This window comes from Anabas testudineus, chromosome 3 (assembly GCF_900324465.2).
Source record: "Anabas testudineus chromosome 3, fAnaTes1.2, whole genome shotgun sequence".
NCBI classification, from domain to species: domain Eukaryota; kingdom Metazoa; phylum Chordata; class Actinopteri; order Anabantiformes; family Anabantidae; genus Anabas; species Anabas testudineus.
In genome coordinates this window covers 7108105-7134191 of record NC_046612.1, presented here as the reverse complement: position 1 = coordinate 7134191, position 26087 = coordinate 7108105, and the positions used below count along the sequence as shown (strand labels likewise).

Here is a 26087-nt window from a genome sequence, read left to right as displayed (position 1 = left end):
ATCACATGAAGCAGCCCTTGTCCAGTCGAAGTAGAAGCAAATGTGCGCTCACTAATGATAGGAGTAACCTGCGTCCGAGTCACTGTTAAAGAACTGGGCATTAAATGATATGAAACTGTATTAAAAATGTATTTGTACAAAGTCCCTCAATTATTGTTCCCTCAAAAACACCACTGAGGCAGGATCTTGTACATTTAAATGTGAATAAATAAAAAAATAAAACATCCCGACACTCCTCACTTCATATATTTGGACTTGATCTTCATTTGATAAAAAAAAAAAAAAAAAAAAGCAGAAATAAGTGAATGATATAAAAATGTATGTTCAGATACTGTATGTGAATATAACATATTTGATAAGCATAAAACATACAGGTTATTAACTTCGTATTGTTCACAAAGGCAGTACTGGTTGCATTGTTTTACAGTGCATTAAAGAGTATGTTCAAGTTTACTAAAGCTAGAATAGTAATTGGCAAACAAGTGGAATATATCTGTTCAAGAATCCACCCAGACAAGTAAAGACTTAATGGGAATATAAAACTGCCAAATTAAATAGTATATACATGTAATTTCTAACAGGGACAGGATTTAAAAAAAAAAAAAAAGGATGATTTAATCCACTAATTTCAAAGCTGCTCAGACAATAATACTGAGTGAATTTATGGACGTTGATTTTGCCCCAGAATAAATTTCCAGGACACGTGTGTGAACTCTGTTGCTGACTGAGCTGCTCACAAAAACATATTTCAAACCTCTGAATGTTCACTGAGATGTTTGGATTAACATCTAAACTTATTCTCGAGTCATTTGGTCCGACAGTGATGAAAAATAAAACAGCTTCGATCTCAGCCTCAGAGCTTGTTTACAAAGTGAAGGTGGACAACATGTTGTCCTGACTTGACGAGCGCTTGTACCCTGATGATGAGCTGAAGTACGTCTCCCCATCGGTACTCACGTCATCATCATCGTCGTCCATATTGTTGAGCAGAGGAGCGGAGGTGCTCTTACGCCTGGATAAGACAGAATTGTACTGTAACTGGGACACTGAGAATATGTAGTATTGTTTTTAAGACTTTCTTTTTAAAGCATTGGTCTGTCTGTTATGGATGTCTATGTCTTCACCTCATCTCGCTTCGCAGAGTTTTGAGCTGGCTCTGGAGCTGCTCGTTGGCCTCCTGTTGCTCATCCAGGTCTCTCTGCAGCTTCTTCTTGCCGTGCTCCAGTCGGTCGATCTCCTCCTCTGCCTCATCCATCTGTCTCTTCAGGGCCTTCAGACGCAGATTCAACTTGAAGAAAAAAGCAGCAGGTATTAAATTTAGAAAGGTTCAAGATCAACAGCTGCTTACAGTATGTGGCCAGCAGACAGATATTGGACTGAATATAGTACGTACTTGGTCCTTTTGATCTTGCATCGAGTGCTGTTCTTCTTCAATTTGCATCATCATCTCCTTTACCTTTCTTTCTAGCCGCCGGTTAACCAGCTGTAGGTTGGCACGCTCCCTGAAATACATGCAGTGCGACTTTGATAAATCTTAAACTACAAAGATCTTGTTGATCACCTGGCGTGAGAAAGCACCACTCGAGAATTTGTAGAATCATAAGAATGTAAATCGATCTTTACAAAAGTTTCTCTTGCTCCTTTCTGAGAAGCAACTTTGTGGCCTTCAGTACCAGCAGAAAAAAACAACTTTCAAACAAACCCAGAAGTCACTACCGGACTGTAAACCCCCAAACTTTTCCCTTTACCACAGCATCTCTCATCTCTAATTCCAGTAGCAGCCTCCATCTCACCTTTCCTCCACCTCTAGCCTCTCTTCCAGCTCCTGTATGCGACCCTCCAGCTGGACCACGAGCCCCTCTTTGTTGGACTTCTGGGAGCCTTCTATTTGATCCATTCTGTTCTTCAGCTCTTTATTCTGGAGAGGTCACCAAGAGAAAGACAGCAAAGTGATTAATGGGACCAATGTTGATTTAAATCATTAACATGTCCATGTAGAAATCATGTAATGATGTGAGAATGGATACAAATGAAAATGATGAAAGAATGAATGAAATTAGTTTGGGTGTATGTGGAGTACAACTGTGCGGTGGATTTCTCTCCAGACAGCAGAGTGCGTACCTGTCTCTCCAGAGCCATCTTGTCACACTCCAGGTCCTGTCTGCTAGCTCTCTCCTGCAGGAGTTCATTCCTCATCTGCTCCACCTGTCAAGCCAGGTCCAGACAGACGTGTCATTGCTACGCTCCCACACTATTATTATCAGACACTGTGCGAGTCACAACAGAAACCACTGTAGCTCCCAGTGAGTCAAAATGCTAAACAATAGAAGAGTTAATACTGGAAGGGCTCCAGTTAATTAGTTATTGTTGGATGGTAGATTTTCCGGTTTGACTGCATTCCACCTTTTGTTGAAACTGTTGCGTCAACTCTTAGTGACGGGGATTGTAGCAGATAAGAAAAAAAAAAGTAAAAAATCACTGATAGCAGTTTCTGGAAAGAATATAAACTGTAGTTTTAAACAATGTTTATGTGTTAGGCGTTTGTTTCTTGCCGAGAGTTAAGATTGATAACTCCTCATGTTTGCATGGATAATATGAAGCTACCATCAACAGCCGCTTGGCATAGTATCTACACTGGAAACAGCTAATCTGGTTATGTCCCAGTACAACAAAAACCACCAACCAGCATGTCGTCACCTCACTAATTAACATATTTTTTTTACAAAACTGAAATGTAAAAATAACAAGATGTGTTTTTCTAAATACACATAAGTCTATGCAGGTTGTGGTAGGTGGATTCTGTTACCAGATCTTCCCATGTGATCCTCAAAGTGAGTAACTGTCCTTTAATCCTAATCTGGTGTCATCATGCATCAACTGTCTGCAAATTAAATCATCTCAGACTGGTCGAACACGACTGCTCAGTGATAGCCAAGTTCAAAAGAAGTGGGGATGAAAACTAATCGATACAGCAGTGATGGTTCTTTCTTTGTGAGAGGAGTTTCGAATTGGTGATATTTTATGCCAATTAGTGGGTGACAGTGGGCTGCTCTGATGAACGATGGCCCCTATAACTGGTGCACCCAGCACAGTGCTTGAGGGAGCTGAATCAGCAGACTGGAACATACAGCGAAACTAATCTGCTTTGTGAGAGACAGCAGGAGAGGAGAGGGGAGATTACTCTCATTTAGACAGGAGAGGAGCACCTGGTGCCAGGAGAGACGCAGGTGTTCTTCCTGCTGCCTCCGCTGCAACCCCCACCACCCCTCCACCCCATAGTCATACATCCCCACTCGCCTCCCCACAGACATCAGAGCACACACACCAGCACATACCCACGTGTGCTCACAAACACACACCACCGGCACTCGACCTCCTCCACTCTGACTGCACAAAGCTCGAGTGTTGCCTTGACAACAAACCTCAGCCTCTTGCTGAACCACTGCCACTTTGTCACAATGCCACTCTTTTCTCTCTGCCAAAATTTTTTATAAGGAGATTTAAATAGTCCATTGAACTACGCTAAATCTTTCTTAATGTCACTACACTTCATTTCAAATGTTGGTCAAAAACTTTAGGTCTGTGCCAGATCCTGTAAACAAACAAAAAAGAAAGCTTAGGAGTCTTAGAATCTCCGTTCTATGTTTAAAATAAAGGATGGTGCCATGAAACGCTGACCACTGGACTCCATGTGCTATTAAGACACATAAGCATAAATTCAATAACAGAGTAGTACTTCAAAATGTCCAGAATCAACATCCTCACACTGATTAGTAAGCACTAACCCACAAACAAACAAACAACAACCCTAAAAGCACATGTACTTCATCTAAATCTTACTTCACAGAGCCTCCATCAGCAGCTTTATCACAGAGGAAAGGAAAATTGTGCTTTTTTTCCTGCAAGGAAATAAAAACGGACTTCAAGCACAAGAACTGTATTTGTTCTCAAAGCGGAGTTACTGAATGTAATTTACAAGTGAACTCCACAACCTGAAAACTTGAGACATTTGGCAGCGTGCATATTTTGGCCCGGGAAGAAGAGGGGTCTTTTGTGACTGATCCATGAAAATTGGATAGACCACGCTGGCTGGCTGCCAATCTGAATGATTATGCAAGATCATCTTACAAAGCAATAACCAGTTCATTTTATCCAGACCAGAAATAAACCGCGACTTTTAGAGTGTGGAAAGTAGTGGACATGTAAAGACGTGAATATTTGAGGCCTATATCTGAGACCGGACATTGTTTTTTTAGAGGTTGCGTGCTTCTTTCGTTGAGAGATTAGTGGTTGCAGTCATGATGTTAGAAGTGGAAGACAATGCAACAGGAGGTCTGGATATCATTTACAGATTGAGATGGAACAGAGACGCGTGTATGAAGCAGAGTGGATGTGGACAAGACGCCATTGGCACAAGTGAGCACAGATAATGAGAACGTGTTGAGTGTGTGTAAGTATTATACCTGTTCCCTTCCTCTGTCTATCCTGTCCATCAACTGGTCTCCATTCTGATGCTCCTCCTCAAGATCCAACTCCAGCTGAGCAATCCTGTCCTGCAATAAGAAGCAGATACACCCATGTGTCAGTGTCTGTTTTTTATTAATCATTTTCTTAATTACCCTAAATAATTAGCATTAAACCTTTCCAATTATTCGGGTAAATCCTATATCAGCGTCTTTACCAGACATGAAAATGAATGTACCTCCAAGAGTTTAATCTGTCGAGATTTGTCATCTTTAATGTTCGCTTTCGTCTCAGTCTCCACCTCCAGATCATGAACCTTTTTTTCTAGCGTCTTTTCTCTGAGCACAGCTTCATCTCGTTCCCTCTGACACTGCCGCAGGTCCTCCTCCCGGCGGGACAACTAGAACAAAATGCATCAACATACGTCAACGTGAGAAATTACTGAAACATCATGCTATTGTTTTATTCCTATGTAATCTTTTAGAAGCGAGACTTCATTTCATTACAGAAAATATTTTACAACTTTTTAATTCCTGAAGATCAGTGCGAGTTATAGGGGTTCAGAGTCTCATCAGGAGACTCTCAGCATAATGAACCTCTGGAGTAACTGTGGGTTGAACCCGGCCCTCCTGTTGAAAGTCCATCTGACTGTTCAATATGTCATCTTGCTTTTTTGTCATGTTTTACTGCTGCAGCAATAACCAACTATTTAGTTGCTGCTTAGGGAAATTATTATGTGGGTTCCCCGGAGTGACTAATGAATCCTGCACAGCTAGTGTTTCCCTCAGCAGCAGTGCCCCACACAGCTGGAAAACTGCCCCCACTGCTTAATGCTAAGACAATCAAAATTCATCATCTGCCCTCAGTTCTCACCCAGAACAAATATTTGCCTATTAGTGCAGAATTACATATTTCATATTAACTTAAGTAAGACGTAATTTAAGCCATGCAGTTAAAGCTGAGCATAGACCGGGTAATAAGTGTAATGGGATAATGGTACATCCTCCTTCAGGGACTGAATATCTACAGCATAAGCAAGTCTGGGAATTAATGCATTAATGTGTTAATGAATTAAATAAGTTCATACAATGAATAAAACTGATTTATTGCCATTTGTGTGCTACGATATATTCTTGTCCAGGACTAGCTTTAAAACAATTTTAACCTATAAGAGACTTTTATGGTGATACTTATGGTTTACTTTTGGTGAAATAAAGGAAAAGAAGACACAAATGTTGTATGCTGCCTACATTTGTGATTTAGTAATGTTCTGCCAAGTTCACATGGGTGGAGAGTGACGATGCATTTTAAAGCAGCTGGAAAACTGGACTCACTAAGAGCAATCAGTTCTTGGGAGAGGCAGAGGAGGAGGAGGATGTGAATCCAGCCAGCACAGCTTTCACAACAATGATATCACAACACTGACATCCTCCTTTTCCTGAGCAGCAGCTGCACAAAGATACATTAGTGTGGATAGAAGCAGGAAAAAAAAAAAGGCAGAACCTGAATGGTGACCCTGACATGTAGACTTTCCTCACTGCGATATGACATGATGAGCTGAAAGCTTGGAGACATGAGGAGGGAATGTCGCCTATTTTACATCAAAAACAAAAGGTCTGCAACTATGGTCCAGAAAATGGTTCAGCCCTTTGCAAGTTTAAAATCAGGCTTACCAAAACCTCTATTAAAAAGGTACCCAGTGGAGCTTTCATTATACAAAGACACAGCTTTGTTTATAGGCTCAGGGTTTGGGGACACTGTGTGTCTCCTGAAGGTCCAACATGTTTGATGCATTTCCTTCCTCATAAAACATTCACAAACCTCTTGTTAAAAATACTTTCAAATCTGCATTGTTTCCCTCATCTTGTTTACAGTGAGCTTATTCTTTTCCTTTATTAACATACTGTTGCTTTTTAGGGCACGTTACACGAACAAGTGTATCACATCACCCCTGTGCTCATTGTGTGCGTGTTTGTAGCATGGAAGACAAACAATACAGTACAGGGCCTAATCTAAACTGGAGTTCATAAACGTCACAGGGGAATACCGTTAACCATTAAACAACTTTTCTTTTTATGTCTCTACTGACTACATAAACACATCAAACTTTAAAACTGCCATTTAAACTCACTAAAATAAAAAAAAACAGGAGGAGTTCTGAACCAAACAACTGCCTTATCTCATTTTAATAAATATTTGAGAAATAAAGTGTCAGCCACCCCTCTCAAACAAATTATCTACAATCATTTCTTTCTACATTCAACAAAAACATTCTTCACATTCCAGAGAGTTGACAAGGGTAAATATCTTGAATGCAGTGGTGACAGATGTCAGGTTTCACCATTGTGGTATTACGGCCATACATTAAGGAATTACAAAAGAACTCCCCACATGCCATTTAATGTTCTCCCCGAGTGGTAGAAATAATTTATAAATAATAAAAACAACAGATTTTTTTTGACTCAGCTTTGCTAATTTGCTTTACTGCTATGCTTTAGGTTAGTGATGACACTGCTGTCTGAAAGGAAAGGATGATGATGGTGGGGAAAACAAAATGGTTGAGTCAGAACAATGGTTCATCATTTGCTGTTCTGCATGGGAGGGCTCAGCTGGTCTGACTAATGATGACCTTTATATGATCACTCTCACCATGAAAGCAGAGTCAGCATTCGAATATGTGTCTCGCCTCTGAGAACCAATTACACTAGACGAGGCTGATGAAGCCCACTGTACCTCTTCTTGCAGGGTTTTAGTAGTCAGCAGATACTTCTCCAGCTCTTGTCCTCGGTCCTTCAGCAGTTTCTGTAGCTCTGCCAATTCCCGTCGGTTCTTCTCCTTATAAATATCAATCTGCTCCTGCAGCTCCCGAGTGGATGACTGGGACGCCTCCACAATATCACTCATCTACAGGCACAGTGAGAGAGAGAGTTCAAAGAAAGAGAAATAAACTTTCTACATCTCTTACTCTATAATAATTTAATGCCTGAACAATGTTCTCTCTTTGTGTTCAAAGGAAACTTAAGCTTCCCTATAATTGATACATGTTAACCTGAACCAGCACCTTGTTTAAATAATGAATAATTAATGATTAATGACAAATTCATAAGATCCTAATTAGAAACAGACACAGCTGAACACATTTAGCGACTAAGACAGCGATTCAAATTGAATGTGTTACAAACTCAAGCATATTCATTCACCTCCCTCTGAAGTTTCTCCACCGTACGGTCCAGCAGCCTCCTTTCACCCTCTATGTCATTCTTCATGTTTTTGAACTGCTCCTTCTGAGTTCTCTCTTCTTTCAATCTCTCCTCCAACTCCTTGTGTTCACTGCTCAGTTTGGTAAAGTTTCTCTACAGAGGAACACAACATTATTGGCCTAAAACCGTGTTCATCATAAAAATCCACACTCTCTACGTACCATGTACTGCAGTTGCTACTGTTCTCTCACCTGCACATCCTCTAGCCGGATCGTCAACGCTCGGTTTGCACGTGACATCTCCTCCTCTTGCTCCTTAATTTCTGCCAAAGACTCCTCCAACTGCTTTTTCTCCCTCTATTGACCAATGTGCACATTGTTGCATATGAGACACACTCAGTAACCAGCAATGTAATAAAACTGGCACCAGCTGGCAGTTCAGCGATTGACTCACCTCCACACGACCGACTCTGTCCCCCAGCCTGCTCTCTTGTAGCTTGGCCTCGTCGATGATGCGGTTGAGTTTGGCCACTTCATTCTCCAGTTCCTGTGCCCGTCTGCGCAGCCGATCGGCCTCTAGGGTCAGCCGTCCTGCTTGGCCTTCCACGGCACCCTTGGCTGCCTCCACTTCAGCCTTCTCACGGGCCGCTGCTGCGCTGCTCTGCACATCAAAACAAGAGATAAGGCTTCAGTACAAAGGAAGCAGAAGTCTGTGACACTTCAAACTAAGTGGAACAACGAAGCATGATGGAACATTTGAAATGCCTCATAAAACAAAAAGCTGTCTGTATTGCTCAGGTTCTCTGTGAACTTTTGTAACTATGGCAACACAGCATAACAATGGCCTCCTGTGATTCTGTCGCACTTTACAATAAATCACAAATGAAGGCAACTAAATGTGAGCTATCATTAGCCTCTGCTGACTGAGGGACACACACAGTAAATAGGCTACAACAGCAAGCCAATCCTGCCAGTCTACTAATTACAAGATTCAATGTTATTCTACCTGACATCCTGTCTTGTGACCACTACTTATTCTATATTTAGAGATGCCGTTAAAAAACAAGTAAGTTATACAGTGGTAAATCTGCATTGGTAAGGACAGAGTTAACGTGAGCTTGTTCCTGTGCCAAATCCATGAATGAAGAGTCTGATTTGGCTCTGACCTTTCTGGATGGAGCTCTGAGCAGGAGAGAGAGAGAAAGCGAGAGCGGCAGAATGGAGGAAATACATATCTGAGGCGACAAAGACAAACATGTTTCAGCAGCACCGTTTTCGTGAACAACAATATCAGTAGAAAACAGACTAGTACAGGTTTGTTTAGAAGCAAGATGTTTTGGCACCTCTGTGAATGTTAGTTAACTGGTTGACAATTTCCTGTTTGGTACGAGAGTGAGGTATGGCCCCATTTGTAGACAAAATCTGTAGTTACTGATTCACAGTGATATTTTTAAATAAATAAATGTACTTGTACAGTTCAGTGCCGTCTTCCTGCACAGACAGGCTTTACTTAAACTATATACTACTCATTACATGCAAGTATATCACTTCACGCACTTCTACCTTGAACTGATTGTAACCCAGCTGTGACATGCATATGAAAGGTGGTGTGGAAAATGCATTGACATAGAACTGAAAACTGGTTTGTTTTCTCGAGCAGTACATTTCTAAAGAGCAGATATCATCATGATGTCAAGTTCCTCTAACATGTTATCATCACGTGAGATTTTAATTGAAGCAAGTAAAATAATTGTAATAGTGTAGTTACTGTAAATCTTAACATGTAAACCATTTATACACATAAAATCTAGTTTCTGCAGGAACCCAGTCTACTACTCTTCGCTCCTCTTTATCTTTTTGTGATTAAGCTGAAAAGCATGCCGTCTCGTCGTCACCATGCATTGATAAAGGCACCTCCTGTACTAGTAAGGTGTCTCCATGCTTCAGAACCGGCCTGTTAGACCTGTTTCCCCTGTCATACAGAGCCACCCTAAGCTCTACCTCACTGGTTTATTTACTGTAGTTTTGCAAAAGGAGTGAGGAGCCCTGTACAGACTCAATACTGCCAAATCCACACAAAACACAGTTAACTAATGAGAATTTATGTTAGATAACAGAAATTGGACTAAACACTCCTTTAATTGATACAAATAACACCTGTAAACACTGCAGATATCAGTCTATGTGAAACTTTCAGTATTGAGTCAATGTTGAGGATGGAAGGTCACGAATGATAAAGGGTTGGGCAGGATGAAGGGTTACACACAACTTTCACTACAATATTCTCACACACACACACACACACACACACACACACACACACACACACACACACACACACACACACACACACACACACACACACACACACACACACACACACACACACACACACACACACACACACACACACACACACACACACACACACTTCTCTGCCTGTCCCACTTCCCACACTGGGTCATGCAAGTTAAAAACACATGCAAATCCATCCAATCAGAGATCCTGCTCATGTCTCAGAGTACAGCAGCCTCGTTTTCAGGAGAGATTTCATTCTGCAACACTCAGACCTGTATGAGAACTGTTCATTTTAACAATTGGATTCTTATACACTAGATATTTCATTTCTTGTGAGGCTTGACTAACTTTCTTATATGCCACTACTAAAAAGTTAATCATTGATTAAGAGTGTTATTAAAGATTAGCTTAAAGAATAGTGCTAACACAACAATCACTTTATCAGCTATTAGACAATGATTTGTTTAATGTGTGTTTTATACACGTCTTTATAACCTCTTTAAATAAACACTTAAAGATAACAAGCAGGCTTCAGAGTATTAATATAACGTTAAGAATATGTGGTAATATGATGCAGCTTGTTAATATTTTTTCCTTGACCCCAACCAAAAGTTTTACTCAGGCTCTCTTGTGTGTTCATTCTGTTTATCTAAAGTTGCACATTAACCAACTCTGTGCAGTCTTTGGAGCATGAGCACTCAAGTCAAGTGTGTGTCCGAGGTTGTGTGCTGAGGTGAAGTCTTGGTTTCCCTCCTTTATTCCCACCAAATGAGCCCAGAGCAAAACAAGAGTTGATCTAAAAATAAACATAGCTGCAAAAAACCTGCAACAGAAATTCACAACAAAAGCAGACTGTTAATTATTTGTAAAATAAAATTGGGCCAATAATGCTCAGGTAATTTTCTATACAGTATGGTATCACTTTGTCTGAACTTAACCCCCAGGGGGAAGGAAAATCTTCTTTGTAAGTATAAATGCTTTCATCTATGCCAGAACAAAGTATGTGTTACAAATACAACAGCTTCTCTCAGTATAAAAAAAAGGTACTCAGACCTGAGGTTAACTGGAACAGAAGGCATGTCATGGACTGAAAGGAAGGATTGAAGTTGAAATTAAAACTTGACAGCTGAGAAGCACTGGCATTTCTTTGGTCAAAGGAGGACAGTAATCAAATCGTGTCTTGTCCTCAGAGAAACTGAAACAGAAGCCTGCTTTTAAAAAGAGTCTGTGCAAAGCCAAACCACATATTTGCAGGGGTGTTGTGAGACCATTGAGATTGTTACCATACATGTGCGAGTACTCCAAAAGATATTGATGTTTCTTAAAAATTAATAAATGAATGAAAATATAATTACAAAATGCTGATTGCCTAATTCCAAATAATTAGTCAGAAAAGAAAAAGCTAACTTACTGTAAAACCTGATCTAAAATCCTCTGGAGAAGACACAAAGAAAGAAGCCGTTTTTACAAGTATTTCACTCCCTGGTTTAAAGTATACTATAACCACCAAATGACTACATCCCGAATACTGTAGGGACACTTTCTGCAAGTCTGTACCAGATATGTATTTTGGGGAGTTTCCTGGGATTTAATCACACTGATTTATGATCTCATGTTCACCACTTTGCAGTTTCTAGATATTAAAAATATCTGGATCATCTAATCTACAACCTTTTATTTTTACAGCACATTCAGCAAAGAGCTGTAAATCAATTTATTTCTGAAATGTTAAAGTGGGTTGCACAATATGAATAATACAAAGTGAAGCAACAGATGTACCAATTCTTTAAAATAATTAATTACAGAGCATTTATCAAAATTAAGAATGTTTGTTGAGAATGACTCAGACATTAAATCATAAAGTCATAAATCATGCGCCTCCATCCCGGCCAAAACTCACTCAAAGTCTCACCAGAAAGCTGCATGTTCAAGTTTTCCAGGATAAAGGCCAAAGAAGACAAGTTTTGAATGAATAAACCTGTGAACCCAAATTCCACATCCCACACAGATGAAGCGTGAAGACTAGCAGCACAAACATGGAGATATGAGCCCACACTTTACATATTGACAACCGAGTCCAAATTGATGTATTGAGCCAGTTAGCTGGTATAAATTCTAATCTAACACGAAAAATGTACAAACTATACTGCCAGATTCAGATTCCTTTCTTTTGGCACATGTATAGAAGGCGTAACATCATAACTTTGTAAAAAAAAACACAATGAGAACCATGTGAAAAATAAGAAATTGCCAACAACTTTAAAAGAAAACACACTGACCACCTATAAAAACACTGCTTCATGAATGTAAACAATCGGTTTCTACTAGTGGCCTCAAATGTTCTGTGTCATCTCAATAGGTGGTGTGTGTTTAACTTAATTTCTGCAAGTTGTTTTAGCACATTAAGCTCCCACTACATCAGGGCTCATAAGCAGCGATGTAAAAGAACAATAAACTCAAAAAGCAAGGCCACTGCATAGTGTCACACAGCCCTGACCCACATAACTCTCACGTTTCCTGAATTGCACATGCTTTGACTACAGTTTTTTGGCATTTATTTTTTTTATTTTAGTTATATTTAAGGTTATCAAACTATAAAGTTATCATTAAAGCTATTTGAAGACTCAAAAGACCTAATATTTTAACAGGGATAAAGTCCTCGTCAAGATCCAGAAACTCTCCATCATTCCCTTCCACACTGCATCTCCTGCCTCTTCTTTCCAGTTGCCTGCTAAATCGGCTCCTAAAGCTACACTGGGAAAAATAGTGCTATCATCAAACACACAGACTCATGCAGAAGCCTTTACTTTCAAAACAAGCCTGAGGGGGAACTCTTCTCTGGGCTACCTAAGTTTGATGATCTAACAGTGAGACTTCAGTTCACACACTGGCAGTGATTACTCGAGAGGCAGGCTGAGATATAGTGGCAAGAATGGCATGGGCCAGAAAATGAACTGCTGAGTGGGAGATCACTGTGGAGCCTTGTGTGAAAACTGTGGCGTTAGGAAATGAAAAAATAACATTTGGGATTGAGGTTACAGATGAGAAGATGATAACCATTATGGCCGTGTTGCACACTGTGGCTTGGGGCAGTAGGTGACACATAACAAGAGCTGTAAATGTTGAGATAAGCACAAGGCTCTGTCTTTATGGTTTGAAAGAGAGTGGACAGCTGAAATCTACTGAAGCCTCTAACACAGAATCTAGAGCCCTACAGAGATGGAGATGCAACTGCAGCACCCTGAAGAGGCATAAACGGAAAGGTCTAAGCTGGTCAGAGCGGGTGCATTGTAGCAGAGCTGGAGCTGAGGGAGAGAGGAGGTCTGCAGGGTGCACATTCTCCACTTTGACCCCAGCATTCCTAGAAACAAATCCTTCCCTCGACTCACCGCATCTCATCTTACCACATTTTTTGCATACCAGCACATGCTAACAAAAAACATCAAATCAAATCCACCATAAGACAAGTTATCAATACTTATCAAAAGAAGTAAAGTTGTCTCTTCTCAACAAAGTAACACCAAGAATTGTCAACCTTGATAAAATTCCCCAGATTTCAACTCATTGAAAACACAATGCAGCTTTCAACTGAAGACACAAAACAGGCCCACCACTCCTTTCATGGGGGTTGGTGAGGCATCCCCTTTTTGCACAACATACTGACCCACTTATTCAGCATGTCCCAACCCCCGCTGCTATAATTGTGTGAGACAGACTCATCATTCATGATTGACTGAGAAGAGGAGACACGACGCAACACATGAACAGCAGCTCATTAGAATAGTGATGACTTGCCACTGCAATTAACCAGTATACAGAGCAATTTAGTGCTCCAGTTTCCAGGATTCTTCTCCGCAGAGCTGCTCTGGTCACAAAAAATGTCAGGGCCACACAAAGACAGAGCAGCACTTTGGTTGTAGATGGGGCAGAAATACAGTCTACTCTGGCTCTCTTTGTTTCCCTGTCGGACAGCCTTTTACAAAATACAAATGTCCGTGAGATGAACAGTTTTCATACATTAACTTAGCTCAGACAACTGGCAACATGCTGTAAACATTTTAGACTTTGGTTTTAAGTTGATATTAATCTTACTACACTGCAAAACTAAGTGAACCAGGATGTAACATCTACAACTGCAAATTCTTCATTACAACTCTTGCATTTTTTCGAGTGGGCGTTTATTTTGTTAACGTATGCATCTTCAATATGCTGAAAGGTTGGATTACATCATGGGTTTGACCAATTGCTTTAACTTAACATCTATCTATATATAGGTAAGGCATTAATTTTATGTGATTTGTATTTGACAGGAACAGTGTGTAACAAAGTCTAATGTAGAGACAGGATATTAATTCAAGGACAAAAATGAAAGGCTCTAAAAATTGGGAACTCTCCGTTATCTTAAAAGAGAGACAAACAATGACTTCATCTTGCCAAGTGTTTCCAAAGCACTGAGGATAAACCCCTGAAGACTTGCTCCCGTGGGGGAGCAGTACCTCTGTTCAACAAAAGGAAATGTTCTCATTGAGTCTTGCTGCAGAGCGCTGCTACAGACCCCCAACAATTTTTCAGGAAGCAGAGAACAAGGACAGTTTCCACTGTTAGAGACAAACAGGACACACATGAATCACACAGCAACCTGCTGAAAACAATGTGCCTTCAGTCCTTTGAGCGTCCTGTCTCCTGTGCACTGCCGCTTGTCTCATCTTAACCTATCTTCCTCCATTTTTGAAACTGCACTTGACAAACCCCATTGTGCCTTTATGACACTTTAGTCCTTATCATCTACTTTTATACTAGCTAGTTTATCACTAGTGATATCATCATTATAAAATTACAGGAGATTTCCAAATTCTAATGTGCAGCTTTTAATTAAAGGTTAATTTGCCAGTGGAGTAAAATCAGAACTGTCCATGTCCATACCAGGCATATTAAACCATTTATTAGAGACTTGCTAATAAGCAACAATAGTGACCTTGTCAGTAAAATAACAACTTTATATAGAGATAAATGTCTATTCATTTCAAACATCTTCATTTGTGTAACATTCCTTCGTAGCTAAGGAAAGACGCTCCACACTTGACCATGGAAAAATGATGATTAGAAAGGTTTAACTGTTACATAGTGTTGAGTTTATATTTTATCAGTTTGTTCTGTTTACACAGCTAAAGTATGTGAACTCAAGCTAAACTGAAAATTTCCACTTGTGTCATCTGAAAAAAAAAAAAAACTCTCTGCTGTAGATGAATCTCACCAATAAAAACCGAGATGTTCAAGATCTTTACCATCAGTGTTTCTCTGTAATCCTACAAAGCAGACTCACACAGTAACAGATTCATGACTAATACAGCATGTGTACGCACAAAACAATCTTTACCCTTCATCCCTTATGAAGGGTAAAGTGCAGGTTTGTGAACTTCTGTTATGGTGATATTTGTCTCTTGTTTCGTCTTTGACTCAGATTTTTGCCTTATTTAGTCAATTGTTTGATTTAAAATTGCCTTATTTAACCGGCCTTTTCCACACCAGATTAAAATAAGGCCTATTTGCCTCCTCTTCCTTTCCACTGAAACAAAGAGAGACACTGAAGGCCAAACTTAAAACCATTACGCCACAGTGGTGAAGTTCCCCTGATGTGATGCTTATCACCACACTCCTCTGTCACAGGGTGTGTTTCTGGAATGGGGGAGGGCAGGAGCGAAGGAAATGCAGAGGAGGGAACACAGGGAGTCAAACTGGAGTAGAGGGGAGGAAGAATGATTACCTGCTTGGCCTCCTCTAAGGACATCTGCAGCCTGCTTATTTCCTTCTCATACTGCTCCCTCATCTTGTCCAAATCCTGATCATGAGCAGCCACTTCCTCCTTCAGGGCTCCTTTGAGAGCTGTCAGCTCCCTCTCTCGTCTCCTCAGCACCTCTTCCTGCTCCTCTTTGGCCAGGACTACTTCCTGCATCTCCACTTTTAGTTGCATCATGTCCTGTGGAACATGAAGACAGCTTGGTGACTTGGTTCATCAGCTCTGTTGGAGTTGGCTGTGAAGGGGCAAACTGAAACTCTTCAACTTGCTCTAGTTTATGGTTACGCAGACTTTTGTCACTGCAAACACATTTATTAAACAATCTAAAGATCAGAAATTTGTAGGGGTAGACAAATGGATTTATGTACATAGCACTTCCCATCAGTTTCTACAAAAAAATTCTCAATTATTTTCTAAAATAAACACTGTTTTACCGCCATAATGACGTCTTTCTCTTCATCAGCAGATGACTTCTTTGCTGAGTCGAGCTCGTCATGCATCTCCGACAGCTGATCCTGCAGGTCTCTGATCTCTGTCTGGTACTGTTCCCTCTCCATCTTCACCTGGAACAGCCTGACAAACCACACAACATGTCAGCACACAGACAAATACTCATACACCTGCACCTTAATTTGCACCTGTGCTGGATCTGAATGTGAGGCTCACAGAGCACAGAGGTGAATGAATACCTAAACTACATCAGAACTGCCTCTATACAACCGAAGGAGAGTGTGTGATAAGTGATGTGAGGACCCTCAAACAAGTCACCACAGAGTAACAAGGACTGAAGCAAGAGCCTATCGTTGATAATTGATTCTTGCTATGTTCTTGCTAAACTGGCTCAAGTTATTGAATTCTAAACATTGGAACCTCTTGGTACTATCAAACAGGTCTGAGCAAGTTTTATCAACGACATCCTACACACCGCCGACTACACAGGAAGCTTTCCAGGAGTCCCATTAAATGCAGGAGGTTAAGGATATCCCTCCCTGTTTGCACTTTCAGTAATGCAATGTAAAGAACATGAACCCTCACCACAACAAACCGAAACCAACTAAGGGAGGTTAATTTGGATGTTTTGCCTCCTAAACTGTAGCTAAAAGAAGTAAAAATACTCAGTAATATCCTGATAAATACCCATACTGACAGTTAATAAAGGCACTTACTCTTCCACTGTGGTCTGGAGCTCAGCCTCTGTTTTAGCCAGTTTTTCCTTCAGACGCTTACACTCCTCTGTACTCCGCTCCAGCTCCTGCTGCAGCTCCTTCAAACTTGCTGTCCTCCTTTCACCTTGATTCTTCTGATGATAAAAAACAAATGTTAATATTCACATTGATTTCCTTGCAGATATATATATCTAGATATAGATATAGATATAGATATAGATATATGCAGATGAATCATCCTTCTGGTATTTGGATTGAGTTCATTATGCCTCATTATTTCCTAAAAACAAAGTTGTGGTCATTGGAAATAAGACACATTTAGAAAAAAAAAAAACATTTTCAAGCTTAATGCAATGCAAATAACTGTTTTGTCTCATTACTGAGATAATCCTACACCACTGAATCATAGCTTTTCAAGAAAGACGCCTTTTTATTTTGATATTCTATGAAAATTAGCATTTTGGTTAAGTATAGTAAATTCCACATCTAACCAGTAGTTTCAAAATGTCTCTTTATATTCAACAAGTTGAACAGTAATCCCTTAAACCTCCTTTCCAACCAAACCCCTGATTAATGGATATTCTCTAACAACCAGTATAGCAATAAACAGACAGGTCAGCATAAACAAGCCGGTGCCAGAAGCACATTTGCAGTTGTTACCATGGTTAGTTCCTCAAGTTGTCTCTTCAATTTGGCCATCTCTTTCTCCAGTTGAGAGTTTTGCTCCTGCAAAGTTTTGGCCTGTGCAGCATCATCTGGAGACTGGGAGAAACACCTCATGGACATTTTAGAGTGGGTTATTCTATAATGAATCTATATAGATAAAATCTAAAACTGAATGTTTGGACTTTGGTATTAGCATTCACTAAAATAAGGTAATTAACAAAACAGGTCCCACTTCTACTGTTTCAGAGGCTTCAATATTTTTGAATTTGGTTGAATTAAACACGATGTCAGGCTGAACCTAATGTTTTCTCTGAAAATCCACACCAGCACAAATGTATGTTTGTTACGTTTATCAAAAAATTCAACATCAGTAAATTAAAAAAGCTGGGCTTCACTTTGGGAAGCTAAACCCCAAACACATCCCTCACACATTTATTGGTGAACAGCTAAAGCATAAAGCTAATTATATAACAACTTCTTACTTTGTTGTCGCCTTGTGCACTCGATGTAGCCCGAGATTTCAACGTCTGTATCTTCTCAAAGACAAGGTTGACCTTTCTCTTTGTCGTTTCATCATTATCGTTGCTTCTGCGGACACACACAAGCATTGGCATTCTTGTTATTAAAGATTACACAAACTCTCTCTCAGTGTTTGGGGGGCTCAGGAATTAATTCCCAACTGTTCTGGGAATGGAGTAACTCCTTTCCAGCTTAGAAAGGGTCAGGAAGGATCATGGTGCTTTGATGTGTCAGCTTACAGCACAAACAGCTTCATTACATTTGTCCAATAAACTATGAAGCACATGAGAGGAAGAATCAAACGTTTGGGCAGCATAATAGGATTGCTGCAAACAACTTGCACATCATCCAAATTGCAAGATATTTATTTCTAAAAAGGTCACCGACTACCACCTTTTGAAATTCAGATAAGACCACTCGCTTGGCACATTTCAGTAGTTTGGTTTAAACTAAAACATAACATACCTTCTTTGTCTTTCCTTTTTTTAAAGACTACTGTCAAACTTGGTCACAAAACCAGCCGCACCCATTAATTTCCGTCCTTAGACCCATTCTCCCTAGTGGTAACATCTATGTCTTCTATTACTTGCAAAATAACAAAGAAGCGACTGATAACAGAATTGTAATCATAAGTAATAACATACAATTACTTAAACTTCAACTTCTCTGGGGCTTGGAAAAGCAGCTTTGTTTTTACTGAACACCGAATAACAAGCATTTCTTAGTTTATCGCCAGACGTCTGAAAGTCCAAAGATGGGAGGATTTTCTCAACCCACCAGAAGAACATGTAATCCTTCAGTTGAAGTAAAAACATCAGAATAAAAAGATAAATAATAAAAGGTTGCAACACTTTTACGTGACAGCAGCAATACATTATTTCAATGAATTACAAGGCTGACACAGAAAGCCAAACCCACTCTCCTCATACAGATGATTTTCATTAAACCTTTATAGCCCCATGTTAGCAAATGTTTGTCTTTTGGACCTTGGGAATGTAGCTCAGTTTCAGCCCCTACACTTCCATCTGTGTTTCCTTTCTTTTGTCCTGTGACTCCTGACCTGTGGTCCGACACACCCAAGCTGTTTCCTGTTCTCTTTCTACATTACCAGTAGCTCTTTAGCACATACAAGTACTGTACAAGCCTGCAAACATTCAGGAATAAAAATTAAATAAAAATTTAATAACACGCAACTACTGTAACTGTTGTAGAGTGTAATTTAATTTAAACATTATTGAAAAGCAATTATTAACTTGCTAGCTGGAATAAAAGACTGTACACAATACAGAACACTCTATGGCTTGACTTAAACGGCATTTAACCTTTTAACCCAAGATGCCTTTCTCTGACAGGCTTTAAGTGTCTTATTAGAGAAATGTATGTTTTCCCCAAGTGAAAGTGGGATTCTGCAGCAAAACAGACTCCACACAACTGGATCATAAACAGCACAGCAATGATAAAAATAATTTACTGTATGTGCTGCCTTATGGTTAGGGTTAGGTTATGGGAACAACTTGCTCAGTTCATAAGCAACACCTGAGGATTAACAGTATAATATTTTCACTATAATAGGTCACATATGTTTATTAATATGAGCAAATAGGACTAAAAAGTAGGCTAGTCTGAAAGGAAAGTCAAAACAACTCACCCATCCTTTAGGTAATTGAACAAAATTTGTTTTGCCGTCTCCTCGTGTGTTTGTTGTGAAAGCTCCTGCTGACCTTTCAGGAGATCAGGTGTCGCCTGGATGTGACACAAAAACAAAGAGTAAAGGTGTTCTCTTATAATCATCATCATTTTAGGAGAACCAGATTGAAGTAGAACATTTCTTTAAAATAAATTAAAATTTTCACACAAGACCAAATCATAATACCACAGCATAGACCTCTAGTCTTTTACCTGAACTTCTGCCTCTGTACTGGGCTTTTTGTCTGCGCTAGAAGGAGGAGGTTTGGACAGTGATGTTGACAATGATGTTGTCAAAATCTTTTTAACTGTAGTCGTACTGTCCTCACTCTCTTTACCGTTGAATGGCAGTGAATACGAACGAATCATTGGCTTTTTGTATCCCTGGATGGAGCCGACACCTTTAGAGATGGTACTCTGGGGGGAGCCAGGTGCGCTGGTGACATGAGATGAAGCCTTGGATTCCACTTTACCATCTACTGTTGAGAGCCAGGAGTCCTGAGCACCCCCTGATTTCAGACGTAGCTGTGAGGGCCGCAGGACATGCTCCATTGATGTGCCTCTATAGCGGCTAAACTCGTTCATATTGCTAGAGCCATCTCGCAGGCCGAGGGCACTATCCACGCTGCGTGAGCGCTTCCTGTCTTCTGGATTGATCCTGTTCCTGCGCCCTGCCCTGCCCCTGCGCTGTTGGCTGCCATCTTTGCTGTCAAACTTCTCAATGAGCTCATCGACACCAGGAATGGAGCCTGTGTCAATGTCTCTGCCTGAACCAGGGAGGAAAGGGATGTAGCGGCGGTTCTCATGGCGGTTGATGGTGTCTGCATACAGGGCATCCATCTGTTCATCCACTGGAGCCTTAGAGGTGGAAGATGAAGAAGAGTGTCGGGAGCGGGAAGATGACTGAAGAACTGGTCCACTGGAGTCAATCCTGCGCAGAGGGAGGACATCAGGCTCACGTCGGGTGCGCTCGAGGCTGGAGTTGGCACTGCTCATAGAAGTAGGGGACGTACACGATGTCTTACCCTGTTCACTTGTGGGACTCGTCACAGTGGAGGGCTGAGGCTGAGCTGGAGGCACTGTCTGCTGAGATTTAGAGCCTAGCTTGGACTGTGGTGGATTCAGGTTGGGGAGACTAGGTTTGGACTGTGGCCGAGCCACTTGTGCTTGTGGTCTGGTCTGAGGCTGAGCCAGTTGGGTTGGAGGCACTGATTGAGGTTGTGACTTCGGCTTGGGAAGGGATGTCTCATTCCGACTTTGGGATGGAAGCTGCTTTTTCTCTTGCTGCACAGGAGCATCAGTCTGGTCCAGGCTTGATGAGATGGCATGGGGCTGTGCGGGTCCAGCAGATTTGACAGAAGAACTCTGGTGCTGCTTCCCAGTTTCAGCCGAAGGCAGAGACATTGAAGGCAAGCTGTGGAAACCTTCGAGGTTGAGGGAGTTGGTATTAGGATCATACGGCTGCAGTAACTCAGGGTGCTTCTGAAAGTTCAGAAGGCTGGATGTTTTCTTTTCTTGTGAATCTGTGACACCATTTTGAGGAGCAGTGTAATGCATCATGTTCTGAGACCTGTACTCCATGAAGGGGCTGTTGGATCCAACCTCCTTGCTTCCTCTGAAATCATACTTCTGGTAGTTCTCAATAAAAGAGCCCTCTGTGTCAATATACCCATTACTGTTAGGGTCGATATGAGATTGAGATCCCCTTTCCTGGTTGTTGAGAACGACGTATGGGTGCCCGTCTATGCCCTGGACGCGGATGCTGAGACCGTATGTACCAGCTCCATTACTATGGGGCCTGGAAGGGCGGGACGGTTGAGTGAATCCCCGCTGTGGTCCACTGTTAGGAATGCCAGTCACTCTGTACGACTCCATCAGGAATGCAGAAGGAAAATAAATCCCTCTCCCTGGATCAGGTAGCCCAGCTCTGCGAGGAACAAACATTCAGACAGGCTGCATTAGTCAGAGATGAGACTCTACATAATTCAGTAATAACACGCTTTAAGCCTCTAATTAAATATTAAAGCATTTCTGCATTTAATTATGTTGCTTGGTTTGTTTGTTTTGATTTCTTTTGTTTGTTTTGTATTCTTCATGCTCCATTTTCTCTCCATTGTGATCTGCTCTATTAATATGCTCTGGTCAGATGAGAGTGAGACAATTTTCCTATTTTGTCAATAAGATAATATAATGTCAGGATAAAAATTTTAAAAAGCAACATTCTTAACAACACACACAACCGAGCACTGCTTTAAAAAGTCCTTACAGATGAGTAACCAACAGGTGTGGTGTTACTGTGACCATGTTTACTGTGTATAACTACTAATATAGGTTAAACAGAGAAAGAAAACACTTCAACATGACTCAGTCAGGCTTGACAGCTCTTTCCACACAACTTTGGACGGTGTTAGGTTTACAATGCGCAGTGTGCATACACAGCGCAGTTGATCTTGTAAATGACATTGGCATTTGCAGCCCACGCACATGAATTATGCTATAAAAAGCAAGCAACAAAAATTTGGCTCCGTTTCGTCACATTTATAATAATTCCACGGTTGTCAAAGTTGACAGATTTGCAGCCAGATCATGAGAACGCAGCTGGCACCAATTATCAAACGCTGGACAAATATTAAAGTAAACCGCTGAATGTTCAGACATGTTTATGCCTGTGAAGTCAGTGTGAAGACAAAACCATCAGCAGCCAGCATGTGTTTATCTGGACAATGGGCTTTCAACAGGTTCCTGTTTGCCTTGCTGATAGTGTCCCATTTTACCTGATGGCACAATACAAATACAAATGGAGATGGGCCTTGAGGAAGGACACTGATAAGACTGACAACAAAGGCAGAAGAGGAGATATCACATTAGCATGAAGTAGCTTAAGATGGATCTATGGATAACTGATAGCCTATTCAGAAAAAAATATAAGCAGGGTTGGGCAATATTTAACTTGAGAACATATACACTGGTCAACTGATCCAGATTTTGACACTTGTGTCTCTGGTTTCATTAGGCCACTGTGGGAAAAGCTGCAAAACTTAAATTAATAATAAGAAGAGCTTTCTGGGAATACTTGGTGTTTAGTTTTAATATTTATACTTAGTGATTTGTAAGGCTATGAAGATTCTGGATGAGTCAAAACAAATATTCCTTTTTTATTAAATTATTGTACCTCAAAGCTTTATAGCTTAGATTTCTACACTAACTACCAGAATAATTTTAGTGAATTATTTAGCAGATATAGAAGATTTAAGGGTTTCCAACAGTAAACTGTTTAGCTGAGGTGGTAAACCACGTACATTACGGCCTAATCCAGAGCAAAACTTGCTGTTATATGAAGTCAACAGAGTCCATCACCCATTAAACATTAAAAAAAACCCACTGTTAACATGTGCTGTCCAGTCCCAGCACAACATGAAGACAAATAAAGAGCTCTGGAGCTTCAATTAGTCCGAGTCTGCACAGGTGAGAGGACAGAAGAAGTAGTGAGGGGGACAGATTAAAGCTAAGTAGACACAATAGAGTCTTTCATCCTTAGTGTCACCTGTATCCTACATAAAAACGCAGACGAGTGTTAAACCTTTTCCTCCCATTGTGTTTTCCTGAACCCCTCACTCAGCTGTCCCACCGTGCTGCCTTCACTGACCCCTGTGCTGCAGGGAGGAGAGTTCAGCCTTTAGTGCAGCTTGGGATGTGAACTGAGGGGAGAGTCTGCCAAACAATAATACTACTGATAACAAAGCTGATTGTTATCGACTCCTGTTTAAAGCTGGATGCTTTTCTTGTCTGAGTAAAAGAAAAAACACCTTGAAATGTGAACGTAAAAAGGTAAATGAGGATCGACACTGTTATAAAGTTACGTAACGTGAACGGGGGCTCACCGACCTGCAGCCACGGATAAATACAACGTGTATAAGTGTAAAAACAATTTAAAACCATCATAAAACGTAATAAATATGAATTAGTAGTGAACCCTCTCCGTAGCTAGCTTAGCTAGGTGAAGACGCGGGTTGACGCAGTTTCCAGAGACTTCACTCCGGAGAGCAACAGGTGGCACAAAACACATGAAACCTGAGGTTTAAAGTCACTTTAACAGCTCACATCTCCTCAGTGTCACGGTTCAGCTCGTTAAGTCACGTTAACAGCAGGTTAAATGGTCGTTCTTCACGTTAACTGTTAACTTTTGTGCGTCTTGTTGCGCGGACGCAGCTCCTATGGTTAAATCAGCCGACGTTACTCACCAGCGTCGTTTTTCCTCCGTTTCCTTCACTTGTCGCAGATTTTTAATGTTTGTTAGAAATTAAAAACACACTCAGCGAAGTGGCCTCGACTCGTCTGAGTGACTTTTTCAGCCCGGTGCCTGATTTCTGACGCGCACACACGGGAGCAGTCTGTGAAGGGCGTCCGATCCTCCGGGCCGCTCCGCCTCCTAAAACAAGCGCACAAACCCGCCCACCCACTCAGATCCAGTCCGCTGGTCCAGGACCGGGTTTGAACCAAACATGTGGTCTGTGCAGGTCCGGCTCGGCTCGGCTCGGTCCACCACAGCTGTGACAGCCTCGGGGGATAATTAAGTTCAAGGTGGGACCTGATACCGCAGTTAATTAGTTTTAAATATCACAAACAACAACTTTAATTAAACTAAACTTCAGATTTAAAGTCACCAGAGAAAGTTAAAAGAATCATAGACAGAATTATAAAAACAAAACGAAATCACTCAGTTCATGCTACATAGAAATGCTGATCTAACTTTTGGAAATTTACCACACAACTAAGAAATAACCCGATTAATGCAATACTTTAGAATATAGTTAGGCCTCAACCAACTGTAAGGACAAAAAGTTATATTAGACTTTAATTGATTGCACAAACTGGTGAATTAGACACGTACACTGGCACCAGATTCAATCAAAGTTTAATTGTTTGCACGCTGCATAAATGCAATTTGCAGCTGCATGTCTTTAAAAACCGAGAGCGTCATCTAGTGGATATTGAGCTAAGCTGAGTGCTCAGTTAATGAGCTGATGAGGTCCTGGTGCATTCACTGCACCTAACTCTGCACCTAACTCATGCAGACAGTGCAGTTTAAACACCTCATCATACTGTAGATACACTCAGCTGTCAGTTTGTTAGGTACCAAGCTGAAACAGTCCTGCAGCAAACAAACCTATTTGTTTTGGAGAGATGTTGACTGCAACTTTATGATCATTTCAGATGCTTTTCTGCATTTTAGTGAGGTTTGTTATTTATATTTCTACTGCACCACAGACCAAAAGCCTCCGAAGTGGTCGAAAGGCAGTAAATTCTCACATTTTAGATGCTGCAACTGTGAAATGTGAACATGAATTAGTCAATGAAATCAATTATCATAGTCAATTACATTTAAATGAGACTTTATAAATTCCTAAGAGGATGAGAAGACATGGTCCAGCAGCACACACACAGATTAATGTGAGAAAACAAAACTACATTTGAATAAAAAAGTAAAATAAAATCTAAAAGAACATATAACATTTCAGCTCTATGTGTAAAAATAATTCAGGTCCTCAATATTTGGAAATGAGGTTGATAAAATATTAGAAACATGAAATCATTTTTAATAATAAATATTTTTTTCATCCCTGCCGCTGCAGCAGAATCTACACTAACCGGGAAGCCCAGCTGACCCTGCACCCTTGTAGTGGCCCACTGTTTATATTTGTGAGCACAGAGCGACGGTGCAGCTCCCAGCTTTTAATCTGAGCTCTGTGCCACTGTGTTGGGTTACTGTTGCACACAATGCGCGCTCTGTTCTCCGCTGAGGTGCCACAGCTGGGACCTCTGGGCATGTTCAGTATTCAGTTAACCTGATTAGGAAACACTGCAGGGAACCTTACTGACTTGTGCCAGAGATGTCACAGATGCTCATATTTAACTCAGTTGATTTAATCTTAGTCACTGTTGTGTCTTTGACAAGAATCACACTGAAAGTCTCCAGTGTGGCAGGAAACACCCACGATGGCAAAAAAAATATTTACTATATTCACTATATTTCTGTATCTACTTTGGATTTAAAATGAGTTGTTAAAAAGGTGAAATCTGTTCGTGTGAACATATCAGGGAGCAAACAAGTAACAGGAACGAGTCTGTCACAGATTTTATTTGAAACAGCAGAATGTCCTGCAGCAGAAATGTGTTCCCATGTCAGTCAGCTTCTTATTATTATTTGTATGATATATTTTTACTTTATAAGATTCTTGTTACAATGAGTTCAAAGATTTCACATAATTAAAACGTCGTCTGCTACAGTGAA

At 40.6% G+C, this 26087-nt stretch overlaps 1 protein-coding gene across 2 annotated transcripts; it reads right to left on the bottom strand.

Moving 5' to 3' along the window:
* Positions 1 to 115: 115 nt before the first annotated feature.
* Positions 116 to 24206, bottom strand: cgnl1 (cingulin-like 1). 2 transcript variants are annotated; one of them, XM_026378125.1, is made up of 19 exons: positions 24037 to 24206; positions 20009 to 21722; positions 19758 to 19852; positions 18073 to 18178; positions 17585 to 17686; positions 16925 to 17058; positions 16193 to 16331; positions 15726 to 15938; positions 8118 to 8324; positions 7916 to 8020; positions 7665 to 7817; positions 7198 to 7368; positions 4703 to 4864; positions 4464 to 4553; positions 2122 to 2205; positions 1794 to 1918; positions 1394 to 1502; positions 1125 to 1288; positions 116 to 1012 (listed from the first exon to the last, which is right to left on the bottom strand). In XM_026378125.1, exons 2-19 carry the CDS (start codon positions 21668 to 21670, stop codon positions 865 to 867), a joined length of 3969 nt encoding a protein of 1322 aa, XP_026233910.1. In that variant the 5' UTR covers positions 21671 to 21722; positions 24037 to 24206; the 3' UTR covers positions 116 to 864. The 2 variants fall into 2 exon arrangements, with proteins under 2 accessions (XP_026233910.1, XP_026233911.1); XM_026378126.1 differs by having other exon boundaries at positions 16925 to 17055.
* Positions 24207 to 26087: the final 1881 nt, after the last annotated feature.

Bases quoted from the DNA above. Each gene is read 5' to 3' on its own strand.
- cgnl1 (XM_026378125.1), bottom strand. From the start codon at position 21,670: ATGGAGTCGTACAGAGTGACTGGCATTCCTAACAGTGGACCACAGCGG. The intron at 19,853-20,008 runs GTAAAAGACTAG...TGTCACATCCAG, and splicing joins GTACAGAGGCAGAAGTTCAG to GCGACACCTGATCTCCTGAA. The intron at 8,325-15,725 runs GTAATCATTCTT...TTTGATGTGCAG, and splicing joins CCTTAGAGGAGGCCAAGCAG to AGCAGCGCAGCAGCGGCCCG.